Source organism: Clarias gariepinus, chromosome 10 (assembly GCF_024256425.1).
Source record: "Clarias gariepinus isolate MV-2021 ecotype Netherlands chromosome 10, CGAR_prim_01v2, whole genome shotgun sequence".
Taxonomy (NCBI): domain Eukaryota; kingdom Metazoa; phylum Chordata; class Actinopteri; order Siluriformes; family Clariidae; genus Clarias; species Clarias gariepinus.
This window is the reverse complement of record NC_071109.1, coordinates 18779580-18797822: the sequence shown is the minus strand read 5'-3', so window position 1 is coordinate 18797822 and position 18243 is coordinate 18779580. Positions and strand designations below refer to the sequence as shown.

Genomic DNA, 18243 nt, shown 5'->3' with positions numbered 1-18243 from the left:
CCCAGTGCTGATGAGCTAAAATCAGCACAGAGCAAAGTGAAGATAATGTTCTCAGTGACTTGGATTTGGGATTTGGTTCTGGCTGCTTTTTATATCACCATGGATAAAACAGTAGGAATATTAGTTTTCCAAGCAAATCAATTTTTTACATTTGAGTCATATTTGCAAAAAGTGCTCTAGACACATTGATCAATCACAATGTAATTCTTGGTCTCTAAGCAAACCTCTCCTGACATGAATGATATCAGCAAACTAAAGTGACTGACTGGAATCATGATGATTTAAAAACATCTCTACAAACGATAATGTATGATAAAAAAAAACTGCATGATCAGTACAGCTAGCATTATGCAAGGGTACTGTAAGAACAAAAAGAATGCAAAATCCTTTAGAACAGGATTTAGTTTTATTAAAAGCATTTTTTATCAATTGTATCATCTATACCAATAAAGTTTTTAAGTAAATCCAGGTCATGATGGTCTAATTTTTCTTATTTGTATAATAAACAAAGTGAACCTGACTGTAAAATTAAAGATCTCTTTTTTTTTTATTCTATAGAAATGGTTGTACACTTTTTTAGTGCTGGTATTCATCTATTTTATGTTTGACATATTTCTGCTTAAGATTAAGTGAGTTTTAGTGTAACATCTTGAACAGCTGTTTAAATTACCATTCTCATCGAATGCAACATCAACAGCACCAGTAATAACAGTTCTAATAGTGAAATTCTGGCAATTTTCTGCCATAGGCTATCTGACTGTTTTGAATTGCAGGTTAATAACATGATTATGAAAAAATAGGATCTCTAAAATAAATCCAAATATGTTAGAATCAACGTGATTTTTTTCTTCATTTTTAATCTTCCTTTTTATTCTTTTCATTCTTTCATTTCTGTAATTTATTCCTTTGAATAGAGCTTCTATTCTGTTTCCTCTTGCTCTTATACTTTTGGGGTAATATCCTATTCACTTTTAAATTGTTAATAATGATCTGTACAGAGATGACACAATGTAAGCTTTTTTGTGAGTTTCCATCCAATAACAGGCTACTTTGTGCTTGTCTGTACAAAGACCCAGAACCTGCCAAAAGATTATATTAATAAAAATATATCTTTCCTATAAGTAATTCTTCTTTTTCTCAACATCGTGCCCCGTCATTTCAGTCACATTTTATAAATTGGGTCATGCTTTGTGTACAGGAGGAGGCATGCATGGAGAATGTGGCATTGGTGGTATGTAAATTAGGAACAAACAGACACTGGGTAAGGACAGAAATCCTCTTCAAATGACAGTTTAATGACTCAGAGTTTACACATTAATTCCAACACTCAAGCATTTGCTTGTTAGATGAATAAGGCTGGTTCTCCAAATATTTAAGAGCAAAGGAAATTAAATTTAAGCAGGTCAACTCAGTCCTCGCATTTTTTTGGATAGTGGTACTGTATGTTTACCTTCAGTCTTATAGAAAACTACAACATTGTTATGAATATGTTTTTGCATGAACGTGTGTGCATGTGAGAGACAGAGTTAGAAAGAGAGATTGAAAAGGATGCATGGAAAGGGCAGAGCTTCTTTTCAGAGAAAATACTAGCACCAATCCAATCCACAATCTAACACAAGCAGACATATCAAAGGGAACCTGGCTTATTTGAAGTACTGTAAACTACAGTAGGTGCATTTGTGGGATGTGATTACATTTCAGTGCATAGTGAGAGATGGAATCAGAAAGCTGAAGGAAGCCTTGAGCTAACTTACTGAAACTGCTGTCCTCCTCTTTAGTTCCGTCAATGGTTCCATCTGCTTGAAGTTGCAAATGGAAGCCCTGGCGACTGTACAGCTTCGTCACAATCCCCTTCAGCTGGGGCTCTAGAGACAGGGAGAGAGAGAGCGAGAGAGAGAGAGAGAGAGAGAGAGAGAGTGTGTGAGAGGCGCTGGTGTAATGAGTCTAACTGGGTGTGTATAGCATTAGGCAACAGTAGGGTTAAACATGATTTAGGGATTTACACTACAACACAGAAATCAACCACAGAAAAAAACAAGAGTTAGAGAAAAAAAAAAACACATTGCAAAATAACCCACATATTTCAAATCCTTATATATACAGCTTTTGCTTGCTAGTTGCCTGTACTGTAATCATGTCTTAATCATGTGCATATTTCACTATTTTTCACCATTATTACATGGCTTCCCTTCCTGCATTTTTCATTTTGGTGTTTTCTACTATTTTATTCAACCCATTTAATCTCTTCGGTCTTCTGACCTGCCTTTTAGCCTCTAATTCTTCTTCCCTTAGATGCGCTATCTACTTTGTACTGAACATAGTTCTGTTCAGAATCTTGTTCTGGATCTAAAAAGAGGCAAAAGTCTTTTCAAGCTACAAGATCAGCTTTTCATTACTGGGACTAAGATGCTAAGATGGAGCTTCAGAGGACTTCTGCCACACCAGAATTCCTCTGTAGAAATTGTCCTGGAACTAGTAGATGAAGGTGGAAGATTTTATTTATTCTCTAAGGAGCTGACATGAGCATCTTCACAATTTTATCATGGTGCCTGCTTTTGAGTTTGGGCAAGTAGCAGCCAAAATAACATAAAGTAAAGCTTATACTCGTATTAACATGAGGCCATAGAGAATAAAATTGGCCATCTTAGGTGTATGGTACAGGTCATAATCACCCATTATATATATATATATATATATATATATATATATACATACACTACCGTTCAAAAGTTTGGGGTCACTTGCAAATTTCTTTGTTTTTTTGTACATTCTACAACAATACTGGGAATTTCAAAACTATAAAATAACACATATGGAATTAGGTAATTACATAACAACAAGAAAAACAACAGTTTGTTGTTATTTTAAGACACAAAGGTCAGTCTTTCTGTAATAGTTCTTGCAAGAACAGTATTGTCAAGTGCATTTGCAAAATCCATCGAGCACCAAAATGAAACTGTCTCTCATGAAGGCCATCCCAGGAGGGCGAGACCAAAACCTACCTCTGCCGCAGACGAGAAGTTCATTTAGAGTTATCAGCCTGAAAAATGACCAATTAACAGCACCTCAGATTAAAGGCATTATGAAGTCTTTACAGAGCATAAGTAGCAGAAACATCTCACCATTAACTGTTCAAAGGAGATTAATGCATTTTTTGGACGCCTTCAGCATTCCTTTACAATGTAGAAAGAAATAAAATTCAGGAAAGATTATGGAGTTAGAAAGTGACCCCAAACTTTTGAACGGTAGTGTATATATTTATATGATAAATCTGTCTATTGTTGCCAATATTTCGGATGATCTTTTTTAATACATAGTTTTGGATATTTTGACATGGCTCATGCCCAAATGTAACATAATGTAAATGTCATTCACATATGACATAAATGCCTATAGGCTATTATAACAATTAGGCTATGATTTGATTGCCATATTTAAGCTACTTTAGTCTAGTCTGAGAAACTTAGCTAAAGCTAAGCACCAAGTCTAAAATTAACTGCTGTTATCCACATGAGACACCTATTTTGATAGCTAATATGTTAAAATATGTTTTATATTTAGATAGTGGCCATAAATGTCCACTGAAGTAAATACACCAAGGTTACTGCAATTACCAAAGTACAATACACAATAAGGGATAATCATCAAGATCATTTTCACTGAACAATGAGTGCTGACGTCCAAGCTAGTTTGACTAGTTTGAGAGGTGATGTTTTTATATTATATATTTATACTATTAGTAGACATATTGTTCATAAGAATTCAGGTTTTAAAGGAATTTATGGTTCTTACACTATGATTTACAAACTTTCTGACCAGAGATGAGATGGTTTGGAAGCAATGAGGAATAAATAGTTGAACACAAAAACTGCCTGTGAAATTTGGCGTGCATTTTTCAAAATCCTATTTTATGCTTGTACAACTGTGATGAACAGGGGTGGAACAGGGGTGGAATTGAAAAACGTTGTAATGAATAGCTTGAAAAGTGTGGAGAAGATCTAATCACAGCATTATTTGGCTTGCATTCAATTCCTTCATGTTTTATTGAATCTTTTTTTTTTATAGAATTGTGAAAGAATAAACGGATGAAATGAAACTAATGGAACTCTGTTTTCCAAGTTGAAAGAGAATGATGAGTCATTGTGAACTCTGCAGCACCCGCTTACCTCAAGGGACCTGAGTTACAATGATAAAATGGTCCTTTAGTGTTGTAACATTCTATAATTACGTTAAAGCTTAAACACATAAACACTGATGTCCAATGTCTACCTATGCACTTTATTTTGGGAGTGTCCACAGCTGACAATTTTTAAAGTAAGACAGTGTCTCAATTAATCTCCATTAACACATTATTAAATCATGTACCAGGGAAATCATTTGTCTAGAAGCATACTGGAATTTCTGTGGAGATATTTAATACTAAACAGACCTGATCATGCCATAATTATTTTTTTTAAACATTAAAACCACCTTCACAGGGTCTTTGTTGCCTCAACCTGATCTAACACACATGCATGCGTGTGAACACACACACAAGCACACAAAGCTGTGCCCACTCTTTTTGCTAGTATTCTCTCTGCAACCAATAAGTGCACAATGTCTAGGTGGCTTTAGAACAAACATTTGCATATTGACTTTCCCTGTTTTCATTTATTACCTCCCTGGGATTATTGAAAGCTCTGCTGTGGCGTTAGTTTTGCTGCATGTTCTGCACACGGCAAGCTTTCCCACTCAGTCCTGATAAAGTTTATGTCTAAGTTCAGAAGCACAAACTAAAGACTGGTACATATACTGCAAAACTGATGATGTGACAGAGATGAGGAAAGAGAGTGGATTTAGGAAAGAGCGATGGGGATTAGTGTGTGATGAATTGACGGATGCACAGTAAGTGATGTAAGAAAGAATGTAATCATGTGTGTAAATTAATGTAATGTAATGTCGTGAACATGATGATGATGATGATGATGATGGTAGTGGTGGTGATAAAGGAGATGACATGAGCCTCTCTGAGCACCTGGACGTCTCCTCCGGCGCTTCTTAGACCCGAAGAGCTTGACCCGGGAGAAGACGCTGAGGCGGCTCGGTTTCTCGCATGCACTTTTGGCTTTGTTCGGGCTGCTGGTGCAGCGGCAGGCGTTGGACTTCTCGCGCTCCCTCGCCTGCCTTTTCTGACGAATGAGGGAGCTCGCGATCGCCGCCGCCATAGCCAGTGTGGCGCCGAGCCGCCCAGAAGCGCGCGCTGAGAGAGGCTGGTGTCTCCCTCCGCTCTTCCTCAACCGGATTTCTACACCGATCTGTTAACCCGCTCACATCCGACTTCGAAAATCAGAGCGGCCGTCATCGTTTGTTTCGAATGAGAGCAAAAAAAATCAAATAAAACAATCAGAGAATGAACTCAAAGTTGCACCAGAACTGTAAAGTCTAACCAGAGTTCACACTCCCCAGTAGAAACTGCGCTCGGATTCGCGCGCGCGCCTCCCGGATGATGCATTTTATAGACTCATCTTCTGCAAAGGATCAACACGGCGTCCACACGTGACACCCCACAGCGTTCCACTCCACAATGCTGAACACGGCACCTCCGTGCACCAACCGTGCTTTTCCTTCTGTCCAGATCCCCAACACGCGTTTCACATGATGCCACCAAAACATTCACGCATCACATGGGAGGAACAGCAGCAGGAGCACAGAGGCAGAGTGAGGGAGGGAGGAAGGAAGGGAGTGAGTGGGAGAGAAAGTGAAGAACGAGAGCGAGTGCTCTGTAGTAATGCGCAGCCGGAATAAACACCTGTTAACGAGATCGCAGTTTTCTGCAGAGCTTGTTTTTTTTCTCTCCTCTTATATGGTTCTTATTCACCATCTAACTCGAGCTGGATTATTTGTGTTGCATTTCGCGCGCAAGAGCTTTTGATACGCCTTGATTTGGGCTCTCCATCGTGCGCGCGCTGTGCGTCATGGACAGTGTGTTGACATTTGTGTTTCTTACAGCGAATGCCTCTCCACTGAGGCAGATCTGACTCTTATGGCATGCACCAGATGCACTTCGCAGATGCGAGCAAATGATTGAGGAACGACCAATCGGTCCCATATTTAGCCTACAAATGCCATTTGGACTTTCAGACATTTAAAGTCCAAAGTTCATCAAGGTCTTAATTTCACTGCCAAAGGGAGTTGTTTGCGTGACAGAGTTACAAAGCAGGAGGTTAAATGGAGATAGTGGTTACATAGTGGTTTTAAAAGCAAACGTTATTTTGGAGTTACCCCCTCCAGACCTTCTGATGAGTAACTCAGAACTCATACCCTTAACCCAAGGCACTTAACCCTCTGCTTCAGGGGTGCTGTATCCTGGTTGACCCTGCTTCCTAACTGGGACATGCGAAACAAACAACAACAAAACAAATCACTGTGATGTAAGGTATATGTGACTAATAATTTAAGGTTAAATCGTGATATAAGATTCATGACAGTATCATTTACAAGTTAGATCTCATTGTGTGTACATACTGTATGTATACAATATCTCACACTGCCATTGCCATTTTTATACAGTAGATGCGCAAGATCTATGTGCCAGAGCAAAGAACTAGTTTCTACCGATCGCAGTAGGCATGTCTCCATCCCTGAAGTTTTGAGGAGGTAGGACAACCTGGGTCAGGCCCAACTTCACACTCTGGACTTGGTTGCTGTGGTGGGTGTTCCAGCTTTTCAGTGACACTTCTTGTCTTTTGCCTGGACTTCACGGGAACATCAGTATGAGCTACACTGCTTGTTATAGAAGGTGGGCAAAACCACCAATCTGACCATGAGTCAGATGTACTCATTCTAAAAATAGCATTGTGTAGGTAAATGGTTGTGTGTAAACTGTATACAGTATGTGGAGTGCATCACTGTCACAATAATTTTTTTTTACTTTTAGTGAAAACAATATGAAAGCTCATCAGTTGCTTCACTTTTTACTTGACTTTTTTTGTGTTGCTAATATTTGTCTCCTGTTGTGCCTGCCTGTTGTTGGCATTTCCAAATTCCCTGTGGTGTATAATTGGGTGTGCGTGTGTGTCATTGCACCCTGCAGTGGGTCGGCACCCCATCTAGAGTGTACCCTGCCTTGTGCCGTAAGCTACTGGGATACACTCCAGGTCTCCAGACCTGGCAACGTATGTATAGTAAGGCAATATTATTTATTTTCAGGAAAAAAATACCGGAGGGCTGCTGATTACTGTCACTATATTACTTGTACAATAGGATACAATGTAGAGAGGTAAGTGAAACAGCACACACAAGGAGAACAGGGAAACAGAATCCCAAGATATATGGCAATGAAGACAAATAAAATACATAGGAAAAATATGTGAATAATACATAGATGAAAAGCACATTTGTGACAACATTTCCTGAAAATTGTCTCTGAATAAGAATGTTTGCTGTCATCATTAAAATGGTTAAATCGGGTGCTGTAGTGTAGGATTTTATGTATGGTAATAAAATTATGACAAGGCTGGAACACTGACTTACAAAAAGGTTTTGTAGATACTATATAAATTATATTGTCAAATATCATCTACGTATGTGTGCATTTTCCTAAAACAATTACCTTAAAGTTGGAAGCACACACTTGTATAGGTCGTTTTATGCTGTAAAATTAGATTTCCTTCACTGGAACTAAGAGGCCCAAACCTGTTCTAGCATGACAGTGCTTATGTGCACAAAGCTAGGACCATAAAAACAAGGTTTGTCAAGGATGGAATGAAAAAAAAAAAACTCAAGTGGCCTCCACAGAGCACTGATGTAAAATCCACTAAACACCTTTGGGAACACTAATTGCATGCCAAGCCTTTCACCCCATATCAGTGCCTGACTTCAATAATGCTATTTTGGCTGAATGAGCACAAATCCATACAGCCAAGCTCCAAAATTTAGTGGAAAGCCTTCCCAGAAGAGTGAAGGTTGTTATAAAAATATAGAGAGACTAAATCTGGAATTGGATGTTCAAAAAGCATGTGATTGTCAAGTGTCCACATTTTTTTCTTTTCCCATAAAAGTTTTTACTTTCACAACATTGATGTAATAGAAATTAAATTAAAATGGCATTTCAATCGATGTGTCCTCATACTAATAATACTTTAGCTTGCTACATGTACTGCAGCTACCCAGATGATAAAACCCGGTCAATTTCACATAATTATTAATTGATTGTTAATCAATGTTTGGTGAGTTCATTATCAATTTGCAAAAGAGGGAATAAGGCTATTTATATAAACATAGCTGTCTTTATTAGTAATGTAAAATCTTTTTACTTGTGCCTCCAAAAATCTTGTCATCACTGTATCTGGGAAATGAGCAGTTGTAGGCTTTATATTAAAACATTGCGACAAATAGAAGATGAAATAATTAATTGAGTTAATCCAAATAATTTATGGTCAAATATTTCTGTTGAAGATTTTCTCTAATCTCTGATTCTGAATCTCTGATTTTCTCTTTTTCCTTCTTTACTGAAGCATATTTTGAGAGCATTTGACTAAAGGGACTAGACATCTTGTTAATAAGGGTTTACAACATGTAGTTCTTTTTTTCTGCCATTTACTTTAAGACTATTTCACTTAGGTTGAACAAAATATAGTGCTGTATTCGCAATGACAGGCACAGAAAAGTACAAATCACAGTTAGTCCTTTAGTTTCTGAGCTTCACCCCAACCACTGAACCTAATCGCATTTTCTATTCACTCAGCCTCTTGTGTGTGGGTGGGGGCAAACTGCATTTCCTTAGACTTTGCAGCCTCTTAGGTACACTATTGATTTTTTTAAAATGTTTAATTATAATTAACGGTGTGGCAGTGTTACTAGCACTTTGAAATGTGGACAATTTTTTTTTTTTTATCTAACACATTTGTGTAATACTCATTACTTCCAAATTAGAAAGCACATTTTCTGTGCATGATCAAATCCCACAATGCTATAAAAACTCAGACAGTTAATCAGATCTTGCCAAGCTTTACCACCAAAACAAATAGTAAATGATTCATAAAGCAGTCACCAGTGTGATTGTAGGCAGGTAAATAAGCAGTAGTGAAGCTTGTTTTGATACACTCTAGCATATTACATATGAAAAGTACAGTAAATCTGACACCATTTTTAGAACCATGTCACTAGACCTATTGTATGTTTAAAGCATGCAAACATAGAATGCAAGGGTGCTGAGTGATGGTTAGGGATATACTGTGTATTTCTTGTTAAAATGCTTAATGAATGCCAGAGCATTAGTCATAATTTCTGTTAGGTGTGGTAAATTGGTTGGAGGTTCATTATTTCTTTTTCTTTCTTTTCTTTGAAATGAAAATTGTCCCCGGTCTTGAGTGGAAGGGTAATATTTGGAGCTAGAGGAGTACTGACCACCATGGCACACCTGAGCCCTGCTTATCTACCATGTATATTTATGTGATCTCTCGCTCCTGCTTTCTGCTTCATTTTCTTCTTCTTCTCTCTCTCCATAAGTAGTGACTGAATGTGTGTGCACTTTTAAGAGTGCAAAGCATAAAGCGGTGAGTGAACTGTAAAGCTGCAGAGACGGTTGCTTTCAAAAATTTTATGTTACTGACTGACTGCCATGTTAAAATAAAAAAGCTCACTAGGGTTTGTTGTGTTCTCTATACAGTATACTGCCGTATACTCACTCACTCACTCACTCACTCATCGTCTATACCGCTTTATCCGGTATTCGCCAAATGAATGAAAATATTTTATTATTATTATTTTTTTATTAATACATATAAATTTCAAAATAGATAAAAAGGATAATTTTAGTTACTAATGATTTAAATGATATTAAAGGTTATCCAGTTCAAGTCAGAGCTGGCGAAACACATTTTCTAATGTGTATTAAAATCAAGATATTAAATAGCTCCCCCAGTACTTCATTCAATTGTAAATAAAAAGATGCTTAAAAATGGTGAAGAAAAGAAAAAAAACTGTCTGAGGCAGACAGAGGCAGTGCATATTTCATAGGCCCGATTGAAATGAGCAGAGCATCAGATAATGCATGAAGCAATCATTTGTATTACAAAAGCCATGAATTACGGTATAATACAGTCAAAGTTAGTAATAACTTAATTACTGAATTAGTAGCTTGAATTTCCCTGCTTTACCCAGTCTATGAGAGAATGCAATAAAACAGGAGTATGTTATTATATGCATTCTTGTTTGCTACTAGCTCCAGTGACAAGCTTCCACACTATTCAGGATTTTTAACTGATCATCTACACTACCTGAAGGGAAATCAGTAACTGAATATGGTTAAAATAATTTCACTTCATTAGATACACATATTCAACTGCTTTTTAACACAAACATCTAATCAGCCAATCATATGGCAGCAACTCAACGCAGTAAGGCATGTAGATGGTGAAGACAGCCTGCTGAAGTTTAAACCAAGCATCAGAATTAATAAATAGGTGATTTAAGTGACTTTGAACGTGGTGTGGTTGTTGGTGCCAGACGGCCTGGGCTGAGTACTTCCAAAACTGCTGATCTGCTGGGATTTTCCAGCACAGCCATTTCCTGGGTTTACAGAGAATGGTCTGAAAAGAGCAAATAAAAAAATATCCCCCCCAAAAATACAAAATATTTAGTGAGCAGTGGTTCTCTGGGCAAAAATGCCTCATTGATGCCAGAGGCCAGATGAAAATGCCCAGATTGGTTTGCACAAAATGTCGAACCTTGAAGCAGATGGGTTACAGCAGCAGAAAACCACATCAGGTGTAATTCCGTTTAGGTAAGAAGAGAAAACTGGGCTTACCAAGATTGAACAAACTTAAATTTAATAATTTAAACCAATAAGCTTACATTTCTGCTGCAAAATTCAGATAGTAGGATCAGGATCACAACATGAATGCAAGGACCCATCCTGCCTTATATCATGTTGTTCAGGCAGCTGCTCGTGGTGTAATAGTGTTTTTTGAACATGACAATGTACTGTACTCAATTGCCCTCTACAGTCACCAGGTCTCAATCTAATATGTAATCTTTGGGATGTGGAGATTCGCATCATAGATTGCATGGTGCTATCATGTCAATATAAAGTAAAATCTCTAAAGAATGTTTTCAACAGCTTGTCTACGCCATGAAGAATTAAGAAAGTGAGTTCCAACCCAGTACCAGCAAGGTATACCTAATGAAGTGGCCAGTGAGTGTAATTGGATAAATCAATATAGTCATACAGTATTCAGGATTTGTGTTTTGCTTGGATATAATTCAGCAAGTTATGCTGAAGATGATATTTTAAATTATTTATACATATCTTTTTCTAAACAATGAGCACTTCAAAGCGGTCTTTACACAGCCCTGACAAAATCATTTGCAGTTTTATACTGAATCGAACCTTTTCGCCTATGGTTTCATGACATTGGACCTAAACACACAAATGTGCAGGGGTGAATTCTTCCCCTCTATCCATCGTGCAGCGTTCAGACGTTTTGCTATAGTGCCATCTACTGTACAAAAAGGATTCTTTCACTGGAAAGCTGTTGATGGCTATTTACCCAGAGAAATTTGATTACCATGTATAAGATGATCTGGTGAGGGTTTTTAATTGCAATAATTGTTAAAATAACATTTAATTGTTCTCTCTCTAATTGTGGCCCTGTAGTATTGTTGCATTGCACTTTGTGATGCTTTAGCTGATTAACAAGCCCCTCAGGAGTCTGCGCTGAAGAAGGGTGTGTTAGAGCAGTAATTTTTTTTTCATTTATATATTTTTTCTCACACATTTTATACAAATTTCACTAATTTTCTATTGATACTGTAAAGTTGCTTTGCGACTATGACCATTCTAAAAAGCGCTATATTAAAAAAAAAATAACAGAATGGACAAAAAAAAAAAAAACATGCTGCGCAAACATACAAGAAGGACAGGATCAACAAACACTAGTGAAAAATAGTCAATAGACAGTTCGAATGAACTGTAAGATAAACATGTCTACGACGTTTCAAAGATTTCACAGATTCGTTCTGTTCTAGTGCCGCACAAAGAAATCATAATTAAAGGTTGGAGATTAAATAGTCAAGTGGAAAATGTTCCTATATTAAAATAAAATTAAACCTAACACAGCCTGAATATATTGATCTATGACATATGCATTATTGTTTATCAACTAATATATGAACTTTATACAAACTAACATGCAAACGCCACAGTTTCGAATAATATGATCGCCAGTGGAACTGCAGTAAGTGACGAGTGTTTTTCAGCACCATGGAGAGTTACTCGCTCTCCGCTCTCTTTCTCTTACTCTATGTGCGCATAAGGTTTACAAAAAGTTACAAATAAGGAAATGCTGCTCGGTGTGACATCATTTTAACAAACGCCAACAACAGATACATATTTGACCACGTAGCTCTTTAGAAAGTAGTATTCTTATCTAGATGAAAATTAATGAATGATATTTGATTCTCATTAATGTTCCTTCGTCGTAATAATATTTAAAAACGTAAATGAAGTCAGTGAAGTAAATCCATACCTGATGTAGATTTTCTAAGAGGAAAAGTCATGTTTATCGTCAAAAAGCGAAGACAATGTGCGGAAAGGCAAGAACAGTCCAACGATGGTTCACTGCGAACAGGAAGATGTTTTCAAAGTTTTAACCATATTAAAAGAAGTCTCAAGGGACCAAGACGAGAAGCCATCGAGGCGGGGCCTGGTGCATTCGGAGATCATTAATGGACATTAGTGACATGCCATTAGGACTTCTAAAGCGCTCATTAAAGATTCATTGGGGAAGCGTTGTGGATGCGGCGAGCGCAAGGGCGTGCGTTCACTAAAACTGCGGTGCTCTGGCTAAAAATTGTCAGAGTGCAATCGAGCGATGCGCACAAACTGGGCTTCCTGATCAAGAGGAGCCTCCTCTTTTCTCCTCTCCTCTCCTCTCTTCTCTTCTCCTCTCACGTTACACGCAAACGACTGTAAAGTGATCCGTTAATGCGCCGCATAAACCAGTTACGCAGGAGCGGCCACTTTGCGCTCAAACACATCAGCGCTCATCTGGCGACATGACAGCGGCCAACCCCTGCTCCTTCAGTCAACCCACCCTGTCAGTCACCAGGATTTACAGAAACATTTATTATTATTATTATGATTATTATTATTATTATTATTCAGAACAATGTTCTTAAACTTTTGTATTTATCACCACTAGATGGCGCGAGAGAATCACAACTAGCAACTTCGTGTTCCTGCCAAACTTTCAAATTCGTCACATATACATGTATAATAACAATAATAATAATAATAATAATAATAATAATAGAGAATGTTATTTTTTGTGACATCAGAAATGTTACTTAATATAAAACAACGTTTTATATCAATAGCTTCAAAAAGGGAATTATATTCCTATCTGCTTAGGCATAAATTAATATCAAGGAGAAAAAAAAAACACGTATGTAGAATGATCACAAACATACACACCATAAACAAACTCATAAAATTATGATGATGTAGCACAATAATGTCTTGTTTAATCCTTTTTTTTAAACAGATGATTTCCTCTTATTTATTTACTAAATTTGCCATTTGACCCTTCAAAACTTTTCATAACTGATTATAAGGCAGGACATTCCTTCAATGTTAAATAAACTCCTTAAAGTCTAACCTTATGAACAATTATACATTTCAAATCATGTTATATTTATAACAGGGTTTTAAACCTGTTCATGCTAAGCTTGGATTGTTTGATGTGTCTGCCATACAAACACCTTTCAATTAACTACAAAAGGATAATGCATTACAGCAAGTGCATTCATTTACAGTATATATGTCCATTATCTTGCATCCAGAACTACTGTCTGATCTGTGCCTTTAATTAAAACTAAATTAACAGATTCTGAACAGTTGTTATAATATAACAAAAAGTAATTCTAGATAACTTCAGACAGCATTCATTCCAACACCAAGCTCACCAAGCAAGTTCACTTTTCCAGGCACCTGCACCCTTTCTGAGGCAAAGTACTGCCAGGCTGACGTGATGCTTCCTGCTGACACATACAAGCACACAGATGGCCATATTGATCTCTACTATCCACCGATTCTCCCACCTCTCTCTTTCTCTCTCTCTCTCTCTCTGTCTCTCTGCCTCATATTCTGGGACTGGCAGTGGGGCTGACATCATCCCAGATAGTTTAGGGCTGCAAGTACCCTTACTAATCACTAGATGGTATTGTTCTTAATCGATACAAATGCACACAATTTCAGTGGATGATGATGATGATGATGATGATGACGATGATTACTACAATTATTGGCTATCAGGCTGCAGACACAGGCTCAGGTCATATTGTCAGGGATTTGTGAGTTTGTAAAAATAGTGAAAAGTATGTCAACACCTGAACATCCAATTCCAAACCTGTGGGCATAAATACTGTATGAGGTCAGTTTAACAGTATGGGACCTCCATTCTTCTAGGAAAGACAATATTTTTAGATGTCATAAATGTTTATTAAACATCTATTTTGTAAGTTTATAAAGTCACATGAAGTAAACATTTGCTTGTGTGATTTAGCTGTAGACAGATGTACAGAAACATCTGAAGCAATTAAGTTAAGAGTTTTGTATAATTAGGATAAATCAGTTGCTATACTGATACAACCTCTGTCCAGGATTACTGTTGGAAAAAAAAGGCAATGGTAAAAAGCAATCTATGCTGTAGAACACTGGATACCAGTTTCATGGCAATGGTGGAGGTTGTCATAGAGACTGTGTCTATACACAAAAAGGAGATAAAGATCAACTCTCTAAATTGCAGCCATAAAGAAAATTAGGTTATAAGACATTCTACTGTCACATTACAACAGAACAAAAAATAAAAATAGAAATAGAAGAAATGAACCAGAAAGAATTCAACAAAAAGAAAAAAAATCAAATATTTTTAAAAGCCTGATGAAAATACCCAGATGTAACAGAGATAATGGGAAACGAAATGGAAAAAGAAGACAATGGAGTAAGAAGGAGCTTTAGGAAAAGATCTATTTCAATATTCCACATGGTCAGTCAGCTTGTTCTGCAAACAACAACGGTAACAGGGTTAACACATGCAGGCTCTATTATAAAGGATAGAAAGGGTGATCAGGGTGAACTAGAGTGCACAGTAAAACTGGCTGATAAAACAAATACCTTCCTCAGTCAGACAACAGCAGCTATTTTCATATCTTAACAGACTTTCAGCCTTACCTTGAAGTAAAGTACCTTTTGTAGTTGGATCCCCAGTGGCATCTCAGCCGCACTAAGAATAATTATAGAAGCTCCTGTCATGCAGAAGACGCAGCAAGCATCTGAATAGTCTGAATGACTTACATTGCTGAAGACTTTCTCCCACACTGATTCTTACTGCAAGTTCCTAACTGAATGACTTGTGCGTTTATTGATCTGGATCTGGTGTGCCATTCTGAACTCCTGCCCTTTGGGATCGATTCGTACACCTGCACTCTCTTTTATGAGTCTTAACCTGCATCAGTGGCTGTGAAATGGTCCCTATGGTGCAGCTCCATGCTGGAGCCCACATGACTGGAATGAGTAATACGAAAGCTGCTCTTATTTCAGAGACCAGTGTGAGTTACACAGTTCTCCACAGGGACTGGGTGTCTTTCTTTCAATATGGCTCACACTTAGTCGATGCACTATGTCTGGACCCCTGTCCATAGCAGTTTACTATTAATTTTGTGAGAAGAAAATAGCTTGCATTACGGCAAAACATGCTGTCGAACATATGCTTATGCTGTTGGACAGGCTGACCTGATGGACTTGCATGGCTGATGAAGTTAAAAGAACCAGCTCATATAATGTGTTAGTATTAAACCTATACATTAAAAGGTATATGTGTTAATGAGCTTTATGACAATATAAGCCAGTTTAATAGGAAAGAAGTGGATAGTGAGTTGGCATCTTCAGCAATGCAGACCTCTGAACGGGGCCACAAGCTTGGTGTGCTGAAGCTAGCCCAGATCCTGCCTGTTTCTGGGTTGCCAGTCTACCCTACTTTACCTTTATGGGACGAGTAAAGCACAGGAATATTGAGACACACATCTCTCAGAACATGACCCACTTACCAAGCCTCAACCTGATAGTCCCTGAAATGGTCAATTATGTTTAATACAATGGTCTGCTAATACTTGTTCCTAAGAGACTATTTGTTAATGATTGAAACATGCTTACAGCAAGTGAGGAACTATTAATAATAAAGTTATAATTTAGTTTCCAATGGTCTAGACTTTTGAAATGTTGTTCAAGTGACGTCTACCACAGAATGTAAAGTGAAGTATTATGTTTAAGACTCCTTAGCTTGAGACTAACTTCCCCTGTATAATTATCATAGTGGTTCATCACTAGAGTTAAATATGCTTTGGCTTCAACACACCACAGATTACATAGAAACGTTCTCTACCAGGAATATCACACAGCTGCCAACAAGAAAATGTGGTGCAAAACGAAAACATAATTTATCAGACCAGCACCACTGTAGACACTGTGGAGTTCACACTGTACTCAGTGTGCATGTGTTTGCATTCTGTATTTCTGCATTGCATCTAGGATTCCAAGGATCAACCACGGCCTTGACCAGGATAAATCGAAATCATCGACTCCTGTAGATGAATGACTGATTGAAATTGCATTGCAAGATGATCTAAAAAACATTGTATTGCTATAAATTACTTAAGATAATTTTTAGTGAGACAGAACACTCTGGCTGTTAATACTAATACTATTTACAGAATTTGTGGGACAGGCAAAACAGGTCCATAATATTTTTTTGTCTTTTTTGGGTGCTTTTTATGCATCAATTTAGTGGACTGCATTGTTGTTGTACGCTTAGCAACTGCAATGTCACATACCCGAAAATAACTCAAATCACAACCACATTGCCCTTAGCAGTCAAAAACAGATGGGACAGTTTTGTAAGCTGATTACAGTAGCTCATAAGCATTGTTTTGATCGTTCATATGTGAAATTTATTAAAGAAAAAAGCTAGTCTTCATATTAGGAGTTATAAGGTATTTCGCTTATGCTTAGTAGCAGTGCCTAATATGGCTATGGTGATGGCTGACCAAGAATTAGTTTATACACACAAGAGCACTTTTAACCAACATTCATGTACTATGTATTTTTGTTAATAATTATCTCCAAGGTGTATTTAAGAGATAAAAAATAAAAAGATTACTTGATTATCTCCTAGATTACCTGATAATCTGATAATTTGTCACCAAGATAAAATAGTATCCTAGCAATTGATTCACAACTTAATCAAAAGTGGTTTTGCGGTTATGAGGTTATTTCATAACAAGCATATGAAAATGGAAGAAAAAAGAAATAAGGATATTAATTTGCAGAAGTTGGATTTGTACAGTATACAAATCTGTAATTTTTCCAGAATTTTATTGTGTTTTTTTAGCATTAACTCATTCAGTCCTTCTGGTGCAAATGAGACGATGATATGAAATATGCTGTGCTTTGGGATTCAGGGTTGTTTTTTAAGCTAGCGTAGCTACAGTACAGTAGATCGCCAGTTATCACCACATATTTGTTCCATCTATTCATTAAACTAGCCTTCTTGTTAGCACAACTCTTCAGATTGACTAGGACTAATTATTGAATCCACATGTCCCTTGCACAGAGAAAACTACAGTACTTGACAAATATTGTCTTAATAGTTTTGACCGCCACTCCATAAAGTCTAGCCCATGTGTTTCTGTACAATTTATCATCTGCCTGCTATCACATCCAGTAATTGAGAAAGCACCCTTGAAACACTTACGCTCTATGACTATTTGTTTAGCAGTGGTCCTTTGGACGAAAAAACGATCCATAATAAGTGGGGTAGAGAGAATACTGAAACTGTGGTTACAGATCGGGCAAAGTATATTTGCAAACTTACAAGTGTAATAATCGGTTTTAGTCTATCTATATGTATAAAAACACCATGTGGAGCAAATAAGTCAGTCTCTTAATGTATATTAAAATGAGCTCTTATAAACTTTTCGTTTTCATGATTCCCCAAGATTCCCAAAGATGTTCCACTTCCTGAAGCCAGAACACAGATGGTTCAGAGACAGTTCAGAACAACTTAAAAGCAAGTACTATAGAAACAAGGCAACATTTAAAATATGCTTTTTTGCTGAAAGTGCTAGCATGAGTGATTTTGTATGTGGGTTTTGGCACTGGCATCCAATCCTTTTGACATCCAGGAGTGAGTGGGACCATGGCAG

At 37.3% G+C, this 18243-nt stretch overlaps 1 protein-coding gene across 5 annotated transcripts in view; it reads right to left on the bottom strand.

Moving 5' to 3' along the window:
- Window positions 1–18243, bottom strand: part of fgf13a (fibroblast growth factor 13a) — a 111495-nt gene that overhangs the window by 27388 nt on the left and 65864 nt on the right. For 3 of the 5 annotated variants that reach the window (XM_053505772.1, XM_053505775.1, XM_053505774.1), the window contains one exon: window positions 1755–1865. In XM_053505772.1, the coding sequence (XP_053361747.1) occupies window positions 1755–1865 (111 nt within the window). Of the gene's footprint in view, window positions 1–1754; window positions 1866–5014; window positions 5654–12509; window positions 12765–18243 lie in introns of those variants that run through there. The other 2 variants (XM_053505776.1, XM_053505773.1) reach the window with 2 other exon arrangements.